At 37.8% G+C, this 18,106-nt stretch overlaps 1 protein-coding gene across 10 annotated transcripts in view; it reads right to left on the bottom strand.

Moving 5' to 3' along the window:
* RPTOR (regulatory associated protein of MTOR complex 1) overlaps positions 1-18,106 on the bottom strand; it is a 503,724-nt gene that overhangs the window by 400,093 nt on the left and 85,525 nt on the right. For all 10 annotated transcript variants that reach the window (XM_072645257.1, XM_072645259.1, XM_072645258.1 and 7 more), the window contains one exon: positions 15,158-15,240. In XM_072645257.1, the coding sequence (XP_072501358.1) occupies positions 15,158-15,240 (83 nt within the window). The remainder of the gene's footprint in view (positions 1-15,157; positions 15,241-18,106) is intronic.

Raw genomic sequence — 18,106 nt, 5'->3', positions numbered from 1 at the left:
TATTTTTAATAACATTCTAAAGTAATCTAACTGATACTTTGATTGGCAGACCACTAAATTAATTAATTAATTTAGGTAAAGTCATTTTTATTATATTGGCACAGCCTAACCATGAATAATTACTATTTCTTCAATTATTTGAATCTGTCTTTATTTCTGTAAAAAAGTATTTTGCAGTTGTATTCACATAGTTTCTCTATGTGCCTTGATAAACGGACTCCCAGATGTATTTATTGTACACGTCACGTAATTATTGAAAATGGAATTTCTCTATCACTGTCTGCTGGATTATACAGAAAAGAAGATCATCTTTGTGAGTATGTAGTGTATTCAGGTACTTCATTGTTCCAATTAATTTTTAGTTGAATCTTTAGGGTTTTCTACAGAGATCATCATATCATCTGAAAAAAACAACAGTTTTGTTTCCTCTTTGCATGTGTTTATTCCTTAGTTTTTTCCATCTCATATTGCTTTAGTTAGGACTATATCAAATAATAGTAGAACATCAAAAATCTAGAACTACACTAAATAAGTGGTGATAAAGAACATACTTGCTTTATGCCTCTTCTTATTAGAAAATTTCTAGCATTTATCCACTAAACATAATAATGGCCCTGAATTTTAGATAGAAATTATTTATCATATTAGGGCAAATTGATTCAAATGCTTTTTAGTGATTTTAATAGAAGTGGGTATTTAGAGCTTTACAGAAAGTTTTTTTTTTAAGAATCCTTTAATACAATCATTATTTTTATTGTTATCAATATGAATGTGGCATATTACGCTTATAGTTTCCCTAATACTGAACCAATCCTGAATTCCTGGGATATATCCAAACTGGTCAAAGTATATAGTCTTTTTAATATTTTTGCAGCCTCAGTGCATAATGTTTAACATTTTCGCATTAATATTCAATAGGAATACTGATGTATAGCTTTCTTTCTCTGATTTGTTTTCTCTTCCTAAGGTATAAAAGCTTTAACTGTACTGTTGGAAGGAGTGGTAGTATTCTATAACTTTCTTATTTTTGTATGAGTGAAACAGGGACATTGTGAAGACTTCTCATAATAAAATATGGGGAATATTGTATTTTCTAAATAAAATTTCTTTTCCATAAGGCCTCTCTCTGGATGCCTAATTTCCAGGAATCCAGAGATTGTGGACAGTTAGGGCTCTTCCCCTACCTTCCCTCTGTGACAGTGCTACCTGAGCACTGGTATTTTACCAAATAAGGACATAACGGACTGTAGTCGAAACTTGGAAGTTAATCAAATCTCTCTTTGTTTGATACTATTGCCACATCAGCTAAGCTCCCTCTTCTCCTCCCTCCTCTCCTTTTTATTTTAGTTATAGAATAGCCACATCAGCAGTTAGTTAGATATTAGATAAGGAAGTATGTTTGGATAGGTGTATCCTAGTTACCTGATTTTCCGGGTCTTGTCTAGTTTTTTACACTTAGTCTGTAAGCCAGCCTCCAAGCCAATGGACAGGTGGGATAGTGGGGGGAGGGGGGGCAGGATTCTTTGCATTAGGATATATGATGGTGCTTTGTCCTCTGTAAGCTGCCTCCTTCCATCAGCCCCATCCTGGTGGAGGGATGCCCCTTTCTCGCAAGAACTGAATAAAACACTTTCTGTTCTTACCTCAAGAAGCCTCTTTATTTTTCTAAAATTTTGGGATGTAACCCACACATGTAGGAAGTTTATGTAATATTGTAATTAATTATTCTTTGAATGTTACATAGAATTATATCTTGGTCCCAGTAAGTACCCTGACATACAGGGGTCTGCTGTACAGGTACTTAGATCTGCATTCATAAAAGGAAAGCAACTTTCAAGGGGTTAACAATCACTTTAATCAAGTACATCCATCATTCCTTTAACCAAGCACATATATCATTCACCTAGTTCAGAGAAGTCAGCACTCTGAACTTCAAAGAAAATACAGAGAAATCAAAGATTAACAGACATCGCTTCCTCTGCCTGACCATCAAGAGACAGGTCCAACTGTCTGACCATAGTTACCAGAGAGGGAAGCAAAGACATCTGGGTTTTCCAAGGCGGGTGGGGGGGGGTGAGGGAGCTCCTGAGAAGCTTCCCAGCGTCCTCATCTGGCCAAACAAACACTTCCAGTAAACCCCAAAGTAAAACCTCACCCTCAGAGTATTTATACCTTTTTTAGAGCCAGAGGGCTTCCTAGCCCTTGAGAACCAGTGCTTATTAACAAAAGACATAGACCTGCCCACAAATCTTCCCTAATCAAATTCCCCTTAATGGGCAGGGAAGATCTTTAATTACATTAAAATAATTAACAACACAAGTACATATACTGTTTCTAGTTAAAGAAGCTCTTGCTTCTGTACTTTGCTCCTAGTAAAGACTCTTAATTGATAAAGGCCATATTCAATCGGAGGCACTTGATGATACTAAATCAAAACCAGAAGATCCTATTTTGCTTGCCATCATAGTCCCTCATTCTCTTCACAATTATATCACCTCCAACACAGAAATAAACTGATTCAATACAGTTGCTTTGCTTTACTTAATGCCTTTTTATCCACTTTATACACTCCTTCAGGTTAATGACTGAGATATTAGGGTCTAAGGGTAGTATTTCCACTATTCTTGATGGGAAAAAAAGTTTAATTTTTTTTTTTGGAAATCTTTTTCATTTCTCGTCTGTTTTTAGGACCCTATCCATTTTCAACTTCGAATATCCTTCAGGGTAATTTTTCATGTTTGTATAGTTATGAGCTTTGTATAAACTGCTTTTTACCCTCCACTGCTTCTCTTTTATTTTCTTAGATGATTCTGCTTATAATCAATGATCACTTTTCCTCCTAAGATACTGCAAATTTAGATAGTAAATCCGTGTTGCCTTCTGCAGACATCTCTTTCTGTTTAACAATTCAGTTATTTGACAATAAAGACACTTTTTGAAATCTCTTTATCTCTGTGAAAATAAATTTCCATTGTTTTAACTTCTGAATAAAACTATTATAATTGATGTGTCATTTTTGTTGTCCATTTCCCATTTTTATTTTTTTTATTTTTTTTCATTTAAATTTATTTAAGTTTTCAACATTCATTTCCACAAAATTTTGGGTTCCAAATTTTCTCCCCATTTCTCCCCTCCCCCCACCCCAAAACACCAAGCATTCTAATTACCCCTATCACCAATCTGCCCTCCCTTCTAACATCCCTTCCTTCCCTTCTCCCTATCTTTTGTCCTGTAGGGCAAGATAACTTTCTATACCCCATTACCTGTATTTCTTATTTCCCAGTTGCAGGAACAATACTCAACAGTTGTTCCTAAAACTTTGAGTTCCAACTTCTCTTCATCCTTCCCTCCCCACCCATTCCCTTTGGGAAGGCAAGCAATTCAATATAGGCCACATCTCTGAAGTTTTGCAAATGACTTCCATAATAATCATGTTGTGTAAGACTAACTATATTTCCTTCCATCCTATCCTGCCCCTCATTGCTTCTGTTCTCTCTTTGGATCCTGTCCCTCCCCGAGAGTGTTGAATTCAAATTGCTCCCTCCTCCCTCTGCCCTCCCTTCCATCATCCCCCCCCTTCCATCATCCTCCCCACCCTGCGTATCCCCTTCTCCCCCACTTTCCTGTATTGTAAGATAGGTTTTCATATCAAAATGAGTGTGCATTTTATTTCTTCCTTTAGTCGAATGTGATAAGAGTAAGCTTCATGTTTTTTCTCTTATCTCCCCCCTTTTTCCCTCCACTGAAAAGTCTTTTACTTGCCTCTTTTATGAGAGACAATTTGCTCCATTCCACTTCTCCCTTTCTCCTCCCAATATATTTCTCTCTCACTGCTTAATTTCATTTTTTTAAGATATGATCCCATCCTATTTGATTCACCCTGTGCTCTCTGTCTCTCTATGTGTATGTGTGCATGTGCGTGTGCGTGTATGTGCGTGCGTGTGTGTGTGTGTGTGTGTGTAATCCCACCCACTACCCAAATACTGAAAACAGTTTCAAGAGTTACAAATACTGTCTTTCCATGTAGGGAATGTAAATAGTTCAACTTTAGTAGTCCCTTATGATTTCTCTTTTCTGTTTACCTTTTCATGCTTCTCTTGATTCTTGTGTTTGAAAGTCAAATTTCCTTTCCAGCTCTGGTCTTTTCATCAAGAATGCTTGAAAGTCCTCTATTTCATTGAATGACCATTTTATCCCCTGAAGTATTATACTCAGTTTTGCTAGGTAGTTGATTCTTGGTTTTAGTCCTAGCTCCTTTGACTTCTGGAATATCCTATTCCATGCCCTTTGATCCCTTAATGTAGAAGCTGCTAGATCTTGTGTTATCCTGATTGTATTCCCACAATACTTGAATTGTTTCTTTCCAGTTGGTTGCAATATTTTCTCCTTGACCCAGAAACTCTGGAATTTGGCCACAATGTTCCTAGGAGTTTCTCTTTTTGGATCTCTTTCAGGTGGTGATCTGTGAATTCCTTGAATACTTATTTTGCTCTCTGGTTCTAGAATATCAGGGCAGTTTTCCTTGATAATTTCATGAAGGATGATGTCTAGGCTCTTTTTTTTGGTCATGGCTTTCAGGTAGTCCCATAATTTTAAAATTGTCTCTCCTGGATCTATTTTCCAGCTCAGTTGTTTTTCCAATGAGATATTTCACATTGTCTTCTATTTTTTTCATTCTTTTGGTTTTGTTTTGCAATTTCTTGGTTTGTCATAAAGTCATTAGCTTCCATCTGCTCCATTCTAATTTTTTTATTTTATTAAACTTTTAACATTTATTTTCACACAATTTGGGGTTACAAATTTTCTCCCCTTTTTTCCCCTCCCCCCCCCAGACCCAAGCTTTCTAATTGCCCCTGTGACCTTTCTGCTCTCTCCTCTATCCTCTCTCCCTGCCCTTGTCTCCGTCTTCTCTTTTGTCCTATAGTACCATATAGCTTTCTTGACCCCTTAACCTGTATTTCTTGTTACCCAGTGGTAAGAACATTACATCTGGTCCTAACACTTTGAGTTCCGACTTCTTTAGCTCCCTCCCTCTCTACCCCTTCCCCTTGGAAGACAGGCAGTTCAATATAGGCCATATCTGTTTAGTTTTGCAAATGATTTCCATACTAGTTGTGTTGTATAGGCCTAACTATATTTCCCTCCGTCCTGTCCTGTCCCACATTACTTCTATTTTCTTATGGTCCTTTCCCTCCCCATGAGTGTCGACCTCGTATTGCATTCTCCTCCCCATGCCCTACCCTCTATCCTCCTCCCCATCCTGCTTGTGCCCCTGTTCCCCACTCTCCTGTATTATGAGATAGGTTTTCCTATCAAAATGAGTGTGCATTATATTCTTTCCTTTAGTGGAATGTGATGAGAGTAGACCTCATGTTTTTCTCTTGCTTCCCCTCTTTATCCCACCACTAATAAGTCTTTTGCTTGCCTCTTTTATGAGAGATAATTTGCCCCATATAACTTCTCCCTTTCTCCTCCCAATATTTCTCTCTCACTGCTTGATTTCGTTTTTTTTTGTTTTTTTTTTAGTATATGATCCCATCCTCTTCAATTCACTCTGTGCACACTGTCTCTATGTATGTGTACATGTGTGCATGTGTGTGTGTGTGTGTGTGTGTGTACTCCCACCCAGTGCCCAGATACTGAAATGTTTCAAGAGTTATAAATATTGTCTTTCCATGTAGGAATGTAAACAGTTCAACTTTAGTAAGTCCCTTATGATTTCTCTTTGCTGTTCACCTTTTCATGGTTCTCTTCATTCTTGTGTTAGAAAGTCAAATTTTCTTTCCAGCTCTGGTCTTTTCATCAGGAAAATTTGAAAGTCTTCTATTTCATTGAAAGACCATTTTTTCTCCTGAAGTATTATACTCAGTTTTGCTGGGTAGGTGATTCTTCGCTTCAGTCCTAGTTCCTTTGACTTCTGGAATATCCTATTCCATTCCCTTCTATCCCTCAATGTAGAAGGTGCCAGGTCTTGTACTATCCTGATTGTATTTCCACAATACTTGAATTGTTTCTTTCTAGCTGCTTGCAATATTTTCTCTTTCACCTGGGAATTCTGGAATTTGGCCACAATGCTCCTAGGAGTTTCTCTTTTTGGATCTCTTTCATGCGGTGTTCTGCGGATTCCTTGAATATTTATTTTGCCTTCTGGTTCTAGAATCTCAGGGCAGTTTTCCTTGATAATTTCATGGAAGATGATGTCTAGGCTCTTCTTTTGATCATGGTTTTCAGGTAGTCCCAGAATTTTTACATTGTCTCTCCTGATTCTATTTTCCAGGTCAGTTGTTTTTCCAATAAGATATTTCACATTATCTTCCATTTTTCGAATCTGCGTGGTATGTTCTGAGATATCTGTCTTTCTCGAAAAGTCCAAAGCTTCCATCTGTACCATTCCAGATTTGAAAGATCTATTTTCTTCAGTGAGCTTTTGAATCTCCTTTTCCATTTGGTTAATTCTGCTTTTGAAAGCATTCTTCTCCTCATTGGCCCCTTGCACCTCCCTTGCCAACTGAGTTAGGCTAGTTCTCAAGGTGCCAATTTCTTCAAGATTTTTTTGGTTCTCCTTTAGCTGGGAGCTGATCTGTTTTTCATGCTTCTCCCTTATCCCTCTCATTTCCCTTCCCAGTCTTTCCTCCACCTCTCTAACTTGATTTTCAAAATTCCTCTTGAGCTCTTCCATGGCCCGAGCCCATTGGGTGGGCTGGGACACAGAGTCCTCGATTTCTGTGTCTTTGCCTGATGGCAAGCCATCAGAAAGGAAGGGAGGAAGTGTTTTTTCTCCGATAAAGTACCCTTCAATAGTTTTATTTCTTTTCCCTTTTCTTGGCATTTTCTCCACCTAGTGGCCTGACCTCTGAATGTTCTCCTCACACCCACCTCGCCTCCTGGTCCTCCCAGCCAGCGTTTGGGGACTGAGATTCAAATGCTGCTTCCCGCCTTAGGATTTTTGGCAGGGGCAGGGCTGTTATTCAGTGTTAAATTAGGCTTAGGTGCTGAGGTCAGGGGCAGGGCCGCCTCTCTGGCTCAATTCCCTCAGGGGGTTTATGCACAGACCTTCCACAATGGATCCAGGCTCCCGCTCGCTTGGGGAGCCCCCGTCCGCAGCCGCCTCTCAGCCCCCACCTCCCGGGGGGGCCCGAGCCTTGGGGGCACCTCACTCCCCTCTCAACCCGCCAAAGAGACTCTCTCACGTACCCCCGTCAGTCACCTGTTGGTGGGGGGGCCCGTGCTGCCGCTGAAGATCCCGCCTCTGGAGCCCTTTCAGATCTGTGCCTCTCGGAGCCGTGGCCACCGCCGCCGCAGCAGGTCCGGGCTGGGCACCGCATCTGCAGCGCGACGAACCTTTTGCGAGAGGTTTGCTGGTCCCTCTGTGGGTGGGGGGACCCGCGTGGCCGCTGGAGATCCGGTCCCGTAGCCCTCTCTGATCTTTTTCTCACGGTGTCGCTGCCGCGGTATGGTTGCTCTCTGCTACCCGCCCTGGCGCCCAGTCCACGGCGCGAAGGACCCCCCGTGAGAGGTTTGCAGGTCTCTCCGGAACAGAAATCTCCCTCGCTCCAATATTCCGTGGTCTCTGGGTGCAGAATTCGCCCTGGGTTAGTCCCCTCTGCCATTCTGTGGTTTGTGGGTTCGGAGCTATGTGTATGTGCGTCTTTCTACTTCGCCATCTTGGCTCCGCCCCCCCATTCTAATTTTTAAAGAACTATTTTCTTCAGGGAACTTTTGAACCTCCTTTTCCATTTGGTTCATTCTGCTTTTGAAAGCATTCTTCTCCTCATTGCCTTTTTGAACCTCTTCTGCCAATTGAGTTAGCCTATTTTTCAAGGTGTTATTTTCTTCAGCATTTTTTTGGGTCTCCTTTAGCAAGATGTTGACCTGCTTTTCATGTTTTTCTTGCTCTCCTCCCAGTTTTTCCTCTACCTGTCTTACTTGATTTTCAAAATCTTTTTTGAGCTCTTCCATGGCCTGAGACCATTGAATATTTATTTTGGATGTTTGGGATACAGAAGCCTTGACTTCTATGTCTTTCCCTGATGGTAGGCATTGTTCTTCCTCATCTGAAAGGATGGGAGTAGGTATCTGTTTACCAAGAAAGTAACCTTCTATAGTCTCATTTTTTTTCCCCTTTTTTGGGCATTTTCCCAACCGGTTACTTGACTTTGGGGTCCTTTGTCAATAGTAGGGTATACTCTGGGAATCTGTAAGATCTCAGTTCCTCCAAGTTGGCACAATCAAGCATGCACACTGGTCTGGAAGGAGGGAGGGATTCTTGTGCCCAGAATCTTAGCAGTTTCCTCTCCACAGCCACCTGATCTGCAGTTCCACTAGCTCCCTCAGGGCTCTACACAGGGCTGAGGTAATATTCAGCTCCTCAGTGCCCCCAGGGGTTTTTATGATCCAACAATGGATGTAGGCTGCTGTAGGGGCTGCGGGAACTGCTGCTGCCTGCCCGATGTGGCCTCTGTGGCTGGCTGCTGCCTGAGACCAAAGCTATGGGAAGGCCCTTCACCCTTCCTGGCCAGCTGAAAAAACCCCATCACTGACCTTTGGCGCCTATGGGTTGAGGGATGTGGGAACCACTGCTACTGGAACTGGGGATTCTGGTCCCAAGGGCTGTTTGTGAGCAACACCCTGGCCAAGGCCAGACTGGGCTCCGCTCCATGTCCAGTGCAACAGACATTTTCTGTGGGCCTTTCAGGCCACCCTGGGCTCGAAATCTCCTCCACTCTGTTGTTCTCCACTTCTGCTGCTCCAGAATTTGTTGAGAGTCCCTCTCTACAGGTGTTTTATGGGCTGTGTGGATACAGCCTGCGTTTGTGTGTCTTTCTACTCCACCATCTTGGCTCTGTCCCCCATTTCCCATTTTTAAAAATTAATAACTTGCGTAAAATATTGGACTAAATAATTTTAATATTTTGCTTTTTCTCACTGTTACTTAAAAAAATTTTCTTTTTTTTACAAATTCTTATCTTTCAAAAGCAAAAGGCTTTACTATATACAAAGAGCTGACTCAAAGATAACTACCATGCAAATAATTCTTTCCCTCTGTAAAAATGCAATCAGTTCTGTTCTTTGTTGTAAAACTGAGATGCTTCCATCTAATTTTCAAATATTTTGCCTCTCTGATTTCTTTCTCCTCTACCTACTTTCCAAGGTATTTCTCCCTGGTCTTTGTTTTTATTGAAGTCATCCACTATTAATGTGATTTTAAAGATCTTGACCTAAGACAGCAAAATAACAATTCTAGTTAGAAAACATGAATTGTGGATAAGTAAAATGCTTCCTCATATTTTCACAACTGACTATAGCAACAAGTAACCTATACAAACCTGATGGACCATTAAATCAACTTATAAAGTTGTAGTACATTCTGGTAAAATCCTGAAATAAACACTGGTACTGACCTTTCCAAGAAGCAGGTTCCCTATATATCTAGAAAATATTAATAAAAGAAACTGACGTTTATATAGTGCTTACTATGTGCCAGTCATCATGCTAAGCACTTTATAATTATTTCAGTAGATCACAACAACACTGAGAGGTTGGTGTTATAATTATCCCCATTTTACAAATGAAGCAAATAGGGGGCAAGTGACTTGCCCAGGATCACACAGCTAGTAAGTATCTGAAGTCAAATATGAACTCAGGTCTTTCTGACTCCAGGCTTGGTCTTTCTATTCAATGTGCCACTTAGCTGTTTCCATTTACCCGTCAATGTAAATTCTTGGTCAGTCCAGAAAATAAATAAAGCCTATACTTAGTCTATAATCAATCCAATATGATACATCCATAATGCAACATGAAGCAAAATAACAAAACTATTTTCAGTCCTGCAGAAATGACATTAGCCAACAGATAAGCCTAGCAATGAGAAACATTTCACCATGGCTTCTAGAAGAGCAAATAGTGAATTTTAAGAGGAAGAGAACACAAACATAAGTCCTACAAACAGTACTTATGGCTGAAATCCAAGAAAAAGTCTCCAAGTCTTTATCCAAAAGTCTTCTCATCTACCCCATAGTGAGAGTGACTGCCACCTGAATCATCTTCTTGAACGAAGTACACATCAACTATCAATTAATAAGTACTTGATAATGGTGATGATCATTAGGCAAGGGAAAAGCCCATCAAGCAGGAAATTTTAAAAGTATTTCTAATGTAGCTCTGAAATGTAGTTTTGTTTTTGTTTAGGTTTTTAAGTGACTGACTTCTCTTCCTAATTATATTTTGCTTAGTTCCCACCACTAATACACAAAATGAGACCCAAGGAATAAGGTAGAAAGGATGACAACCTGGAATTTTAAATCTGTGAAGAATAACCCACAAAATATAAAATTTACAAGTTGATAATCAAAAATTGGCTACGTGCCCTATAATGTAGTATAAGTAACACTCTGTAAACTAAAAGAGGGGCCAACCAGTAAATCATCTGAAACCTTTCAACATAGTGAATCATCACACTGATAGGATGAGTTGTCAAAGCTCAGAAATCTTTGTGCTCGATAGCCTCTATAAAATACTGAAAAAGATGAGATGTCTATTTAGTATTTCCCTAAAGTCCATGGCTAATAACAAAAGCCCCAGATACACCAAAATCAGTAATCATTTGTCTTCTTCTTTACTGACATACTTCAATTAAGATGATAATGGAATATTCCCTACATTATACACAACATCTAAATGTCAAAGTCCCTCCAAAGTGTACTAATTTGGAAGAAACATCACATCACCTCACCTCACTTTCAATCAATTTTCTTCATCTATTTTAGTATACTATAAATATTTTAATCTAAATCTATTTAAGTCACCAAGGAGCACTAAAATTAAACCCAAGTAAATGTGTCATGATTTTGGCTACATGATTTGGAACATACTTTTTTGGGAGCCAGGTTGAAGTGGGGGAAGGGGAAGAAGGAGAAATTTTTTCCTTACTAGCTCCAGTATCTAAATTATCTCCATACTGAACTGACAGAACTCCAAATTCATTAGGAAAATTCTTGAGAGAGATAAATTCTTTACTCTGTGCCCTAGTTTTGTAATCTCTTGCTCCCATCTCTCAATAAAACTTTCATTTGAGACTTGCAATGAAATGAGTAAGTTTTATTTAACTGCAGTATTTTGCAGCTGAAACAACACTGGGCATGTTTTTTTCCTTATTCCTCTTGCAGTATACAAATTTATATACCTATAAGGCAATAAAACAAAATCTTAAATTTGATCATCAGTACTTCAAGCAGTGGCAAACTGATAAATTATTTACAAGGCAGTTCAATGAGATTGGGCAAGGAAATACATGCCACATTCAGAGTTTGAGAACATGAAGAAAGGAATATGATCTACTCGGTTTCTTAAATTTTCTTTATAAATCAAAATTGCCCTATAATCAACATTTATTAAAAGGCATTAGTTAAGGTCTAAAAAACAAGAACACAAGATTAGATCTTTGGCACCTGTACAGTAATAAATCTTCAAGCTTCTCTTTCTGGAGATAGGGCAGTCAGTGTTACTGGTCAATTATCTGCTCACATATAAATGAAGATGCTCTTAAAAGTGTAAGTATTTCCTAATTTATATTCACCTACTATAAACTTGAGAGCAAGAAACAATTTCAATATGACTAGACTGATCTCATTTGATTGAATTTGTGAATTTTTAAAAATAAATTTAAAAACTAGCTCTATTAATATTTATATCAAAGTGTACTAATTTGGGAGAAGTATCAGACATAGAATGCACTTTACATTTGATTAATTATCTTCATCTATTTAAATCTAAATTTATTTTTAAGTAAAGGAAATCTAAAATTAAATCCAAGGAAGTACATCATGATTTTGGCTTCTAGATTTGGATCATAATGCAGAGGAATGGGGGGGCTAAGGGATGAGGTGCAGCAGAGAGTTTTTCCTATCACCTCTAGCACCTAAATTATTCCCATACCAAACCACCAGAACTCCTAATTCATTAAGAAAATTCTTGAGAGAGATAAATTCAAAAGGAAATTCAATAATGTCCCCATTGTTTTATTGCAGATGGCACATCAACTTCCCTTTATTACTGCAGAAAACTCAAGAGCTCTGTTGAGTGCAATAAAGTGGTACGTGTTTAGTTTTGCAATGATTCCAAGGGCAATGATTTACTGTTTAGAACCAGGCACCTTGAGCACAAACATCTGAGCTTGGTAACTGTCTCATGTTTAGTGCAAACTCTACAAGGCAGTAGGAGGCCTGCCCACACACTGAGTACTGGCTGCTACTAGAAGCCAGTCCTCTCACTCTGCTTTACTGTAACTAAACTCAATTATTAAGCAGCAAAGATGTTACTTTCTTACACACTGAGGTGTTTGGCTATTAATACAAGGGAGATACATCATTAGACAGTCAGAAGTATCATACAATATTAATTATCTTCAGTGTGTCTTTTTAAAAAAAAAGACATCTCGTATAAGTTGAAGGAGGAACATTTAAAATACTTTTTACCACAACTGAAAACAAGTCTGATGGTCATGATCAACAAGGAGAAAAACATAATATTTTCACTGACATGGTTTTGCAAGATTGTACTTTGGTACATAAGCAACTGTTCCTAAATTCTTTACAAGATTCTCCCACAAAATTGATCGCAGACTGCTCATTATTAGTTGACCAAGTAATCCCACTTTTGTATTAATACCCTTTTCCATAGTGTACCCTACACTTGAAATGGCCCAGAGAACAAAACTGAGTTTTTTTTTCCAGCTGAAGACCATTTAATCAGGTTTTGAAATCTTCATCGTCCATGTGAAAATTTAATACTTAACATTTAGGTTCACTAAATATTCATTTTACTGTACATACTACAAATTCTTACTACTCTTTCTGTATTCTTCTGTCTTTATGATCTCTAAATAGTTACTGATTTCAAATTGTTTCTCTTCAAAGAGTTTTCTTCGTTGCTATGGAACAAATTAACTCCCTAAATAGCATTCAGAGAAAGGGTTAGTGCAAGGCCTTGTGTGGCCAGCTACACTGACTATGTACCAACATAAACACACTAGCTTACTTCTCTGATTAAACTAATATTAAATCTATGGCACTGTATCAACTTTTAGTACCCCATGAACTTTGATCCTAAAGAACAAAAGTAATAATTTTGGAATGGTAAACAAACATATGCCAACTGATTGTATTTTCTTATAAAAATAGTAATTAAAAAGCCAGTTAGCAAAACTATTAAGAATCACTCTCTAAAAGACATGATCAGGAGATCTAAATTCATGGCTTTAAAAAGTTTTAAAGTTTTTTTCAGGGTTAAAAACTGTAACATAGAGGCATATTTACAATCACAAAATCAGAGCCAAGAGAAGAATTAAAAGTGTCTCTTGAGGTACTCCTTTAAGTATACCTGTAAGTGTTAAAATACTCTAAAACTTCAATAATTTGAAGTCTTTATCATTATTATTTTATCTGTATATAGACAAGACCACTAATGCTTTTAGACTTAAAATGTTTGTCTAGCCCCACTCGTGACTCATTAGTCTCAGATGAAATTTCATTGTACCTTAAAAATTCTCAAAGAAATCTCTTTCCATTGATAATAGGTTTTCCTACTATTCCAAGCGAAATAATTCATTAAAATACTTCTATTCACTTTACTCTATACACCTCCACATTGTTCACATCAACTGTTAAAGAATACCATAGTCTAGACAACTATATTATACATGATCCTGGCATACATGATACAAGGCATACATTTCATACAAAAAAATTTAGTACTAAAAAGGGGCATGCAAACTGCTTTCAGAAAAGCTAAAATCCATTATTATTGACTTAACAAATGACACAAATACAAAATAGAAGAGATATGGGGATACTTACTAACCAATTAGTCCATTATCACCTTTGAGCAACAGCAGTAAAGATTTAAGGGCAAGGTGCAGAGAAAAAGGCCAAATTGATCTCTGACATCACTTTCCTTAGCAGTAAATAAAATACAAATGGGATTTGTATCTAGGACACACTCACAAACTAATCGAAATCCAAGGCAGGCAGATTTGTAAACTGTATTGTAAAATGTTATTTCCCTGTAGACTCACAGGATAAGAAAATGCAGAGAACCTTTATCAGTGACATATAAAAAGCATCAAATGTCACAAAAGGCATACACTTAATAGTTGTTTAAATTGCTCACTTCATAAACTCTCACTGGAAAGAGTTACAATACTAAGTGTACTGGGAAAACAAACCACTGAAATTGGGCTCAGGAAAACAAGATTGGTTGGCGCTGCTCTTGACTAGTTTTATGAACTGGTGTGAATCACTTCATTTCTCCAAACCTCAACTTCTTCACTTCAAAATGAGAACTGCTAAGGTCCCTTCTAAAGAGTTAAGATGCTCTAGATTTAAGTACGTGAAGGTATTGCTAATTATAACAGTACATCCACAAAGCCTTTTAAAGCTTTGAAATCTTCCATTAAATTTTTAAACCAGCTAATGAGAAAGGTTAGATGAGGGGGAAAGGTTTCCCATTTCTTGCAAAGAATTAAAGATCTTAAATATAACATGACAGAAGTATCATATTTCATAACACTGATCTAAAAGAACACAAACACTATAAACCATAGAAAACATGGTAATTGGTAAATGAACCCCTCAAAAACTTTCCCTTTGAACCAAAGAGAAAGCATCTAAGAGGCATCAACTATACAATGTTAGGCATTTCTTCACCTCTCCCCACAAAATTATTTGGAAAAAAAATACTGCAAATGATAATCAGGAGTAATCTAGCAGACTGAGATAACTAAAAAAAAAAAAAATACCAGAAGTACCTTCCCTGTGGAAAAATGCAACAATGACTTAGGGGAAAAACAGACCACTATTGCAAAGTTACTTTATGGAAAATTTTAAAAGCTGAAGAGGAAACTGCATCAGTTCAACAATCAACATATCCTGGGTCAAAAGCAAGTTAAAGCACTGGTATGGTTTGTGATTATCAGGACAGACAAGGTATGAGACTCAGTGAGAATCTAGCTGTCTCATGAATAGTTGGACAAGCGATAAGCGATCACATTTTGCAATAGGTAAAGGAGGTCTATAATATTCTTATTTAGATTAATTATTAGTTAGGATACTAAAAACCACATTATGGGAAAATGAAAGAATAAAAAAAATTCAAAGCTTACCCTTGGCTGCCAATTTTCATATTGTTTCTGTAAATTTGCACCAATAGTTTCCAAAGCTTTCTGAGGACCCATTGACAAAGGATCTAAGAAAAAAATTGGAAAAAAGAAGTCATCACATGAATTGTCTTCCTCAAGGGCAGCTTTCTAATTACATAATTCATTTCAAAGCTACTTTTGTCTACTTTTGCACTAACATAGCTCAAGTTTTCATCATAGCTGGCCAGATTTTTACAGCTGTTAACTAACTAGTCCAAATATCCAAAAGTTAGTCTCCTACCTAAAACGTACTTTGCAAAAGTTTTATTTTTAAAAATCATGTTGTCTTGGTAGTAGAAAAGTCTACATACAAAAATGCACATTTTCACCTTATTTGTGTGTTGAGAGAAAAAAAATCCTCCATATGATCCTACTATTACCTCAAACTATCATACTATATCACTCTCCTTTCTTAGCCAAACTCCTAAAAAAAAAAAAACCTGTCAAAACTCATTGACTTCACTTCTCTCAATTCTCAGCACTTTGCAATCTGATTTTCAATTTCATCATAACTGAAACTATTCTCTCCATAGTTAAATATGATCCCTTAATTACCTAACTTGATGGTCTTTTCTCAGATCTCATTGTTCTTCATCAAAAGATGCTGCATTTATGTGACACTATTGACCACCCTCTCATTTCACATACTCTCTTCTCCCTGGGTCTTTGTAACCCTCTGATTCTCCTAACTGTCAAATTGCTTCTTAGATTCCTTTGCTGGCTTAATACTAACATTATGTCTCCTAACTCTGAGTGGTCCCCAAGGCTCTGTCCAAAAGGACTTCTTTTCCCTCTGTACTCTCTCTCAGTAACCTCATCAGTTTCTATAGGTTTAATCATTAATTATGCCAGTGACTCAAAGATCTGTCAGTCAATGAGTATTTATGTTAATAAACACCTATTATTTGCCAGGCACTGTGGTAAGCACTGCAATTTTGCTAAGACCTGTACATCAGACCCTAATCCCTCAAACTCACATCACAAAATGACATTTCAAACTAGATGTTCTGGAGACATTTCAAACCCAATATGTTCAAAACTGAACTCACTGTCTCTCCCCCTTTCCCCAACTCATAACTCTTCCAAATTCCCCTCTTACTAGTGAAGGTAAAAACATTCTTCCAAGCTCCCAAGTTAACTCCTCCCTCTCCCTCTCATCCAAGTAACCAATTAGCTGCTAAAGCTATGTCTACCTCCACAATCTAAGTCTCTCTCTATTCACAGAGCTGCCAATTTATTTCAATTTTTTCTCTTACTTAGCTTTTGCAATTGCTTCAAGGCTCTCTCCACTCTAGACCATTCTCCATACTCCTGCCAAAGTGATTTTACTTAAAGGAAAGTCCAGTCACGGCACTCCCTACTCAATAAATTCTAATGGCTCTCTTGTCTCTAGGACAAAATATAAACTCTTATCTAGCTTTCAAAGCCCTTCACAAACTGGCCCCAAACTACTATCCCTCCCACACTCTGCAATCTAGGCTAAACTTGCCTTCTCTTTGTTTCTCATACACAAGACTCTATTTTCCCTTCATAATGGCCATCCTGCATGCCTGCAAAGCACTCCCTCTTCACTTCAAGCAAAGAATCCCTCTCTTCCTCTCAAGACATAGTTCCCTCTTTCCAATTGCTAGTGCCCTCCCACCTATATTCTCTTGCCATTGAATACTTTGTATTCATTCTTTATAGTTATATATATATATATATATATATATATATATATATATATAAATTTATACTCGCCTCACCTGTCAAAATGTAAACTCCTTGAGAGAAGAATATTTCATTCATTGTATTTTTATCCCCAGTACCTCAAACAGTGTCTGCACACAGTAGGTACTGTTCCTGTTGATGCTGATTGATTGACAGATAAAATAAAGGTTGTGGCTCTAACATATGTGTATGATGTGGAACAGAACAAAAGGCATCATTTTCCAGTAAACATACCAAAACTTGTATATCCAGATGACTATTTTTCTTTAAAAGTTCTCACACTGGGAGGATCAGTGATGCTACTATTGTTATAAACAATTATTGAACACTTTTGGTAGTTTTGGAGCCAATTTACTTGTAAGATAAGAGTACTACAAGCATTCTCATTCTACAGATGAAGAAACTGAGGCTTGAAGAGAGTTTAAAAGATTTCCCTTTGGTCATATAATTATCAAGCATCAAAGGCAATATTCCAATACAGGTTATTTAGCAATCATTTCCTTTAGGCTTTCTCTTCTCTAGGTTCTATATTCCCAGTTCCTTAAACTAGTCCTTTTATAGAAGGGTCCACAGATACTTATTTGCCAGGCTATTTCCCCATTCCCCACCAGCTATACTGTTTTTAGACTTTGGCCCTTTCCAGTATGTCAATCTTCCCCAGGAAACTCATCACTGAGAAATCCCATTATGCTACAAGACTGAATCTACCTGTTACTCAAATCTCATCAGCACTCTCTGGCCACAGGCTCCAGAATCTCTTTTTAAAAGAATGGACCTCAGCACAGTTTTTCCCCCTTTCCCACCAGCTACACTGCTACGGGGACATCATGCCCATATGTCAGGCATTTTCCACTACTTTCCCCTCACCTTTTCGGCTTTCTTTGTGTGTTGTTTTTCCCCATTAGATTGTAAGCTCTTTGACTGTCTTGGTTCTTATTTGTAACCCCAGAATTTAGCATAATACCTGGCACATACAAGGTACTTAATAAATACTTACTGACTGGCTGAATAAAGAGATTACATTTTTTGCCAAAGAGCTTTATCTGAACACTGAATTTCCTGAGCAGGGGAAGAACATGGTCAAAACCATGACTTAGGAAAATTATTTTGAGTTGCTACATAAAGAATTAAAATGGAAAAGAAAAAGAAAAGTCAGTAAAAAAGATTTCACAACAGTTTCAGTCAGAAACTAGGACCTGATTG

Source organism: Notamacropus eugenii, chromosome 2, assembly GCF_028372415.1.
Source record: "Notamacropus eugenii isolate mMacEug1 chromosome 2, mMacEug1.pri_v2, whole genome shotgun sequence".
Lineage (NCBI taxonomy): Eukaryota > Metazoa > Chordata > Mammalia > Diprotodontia > Macropodidae > Notamacropus > Notamacropus eugenii.
The sequence above is the reverse complement of the archived record's forward strand: the minus strand, read 5'-3'. Positions and strand labels throughout refer to the sequence as shown.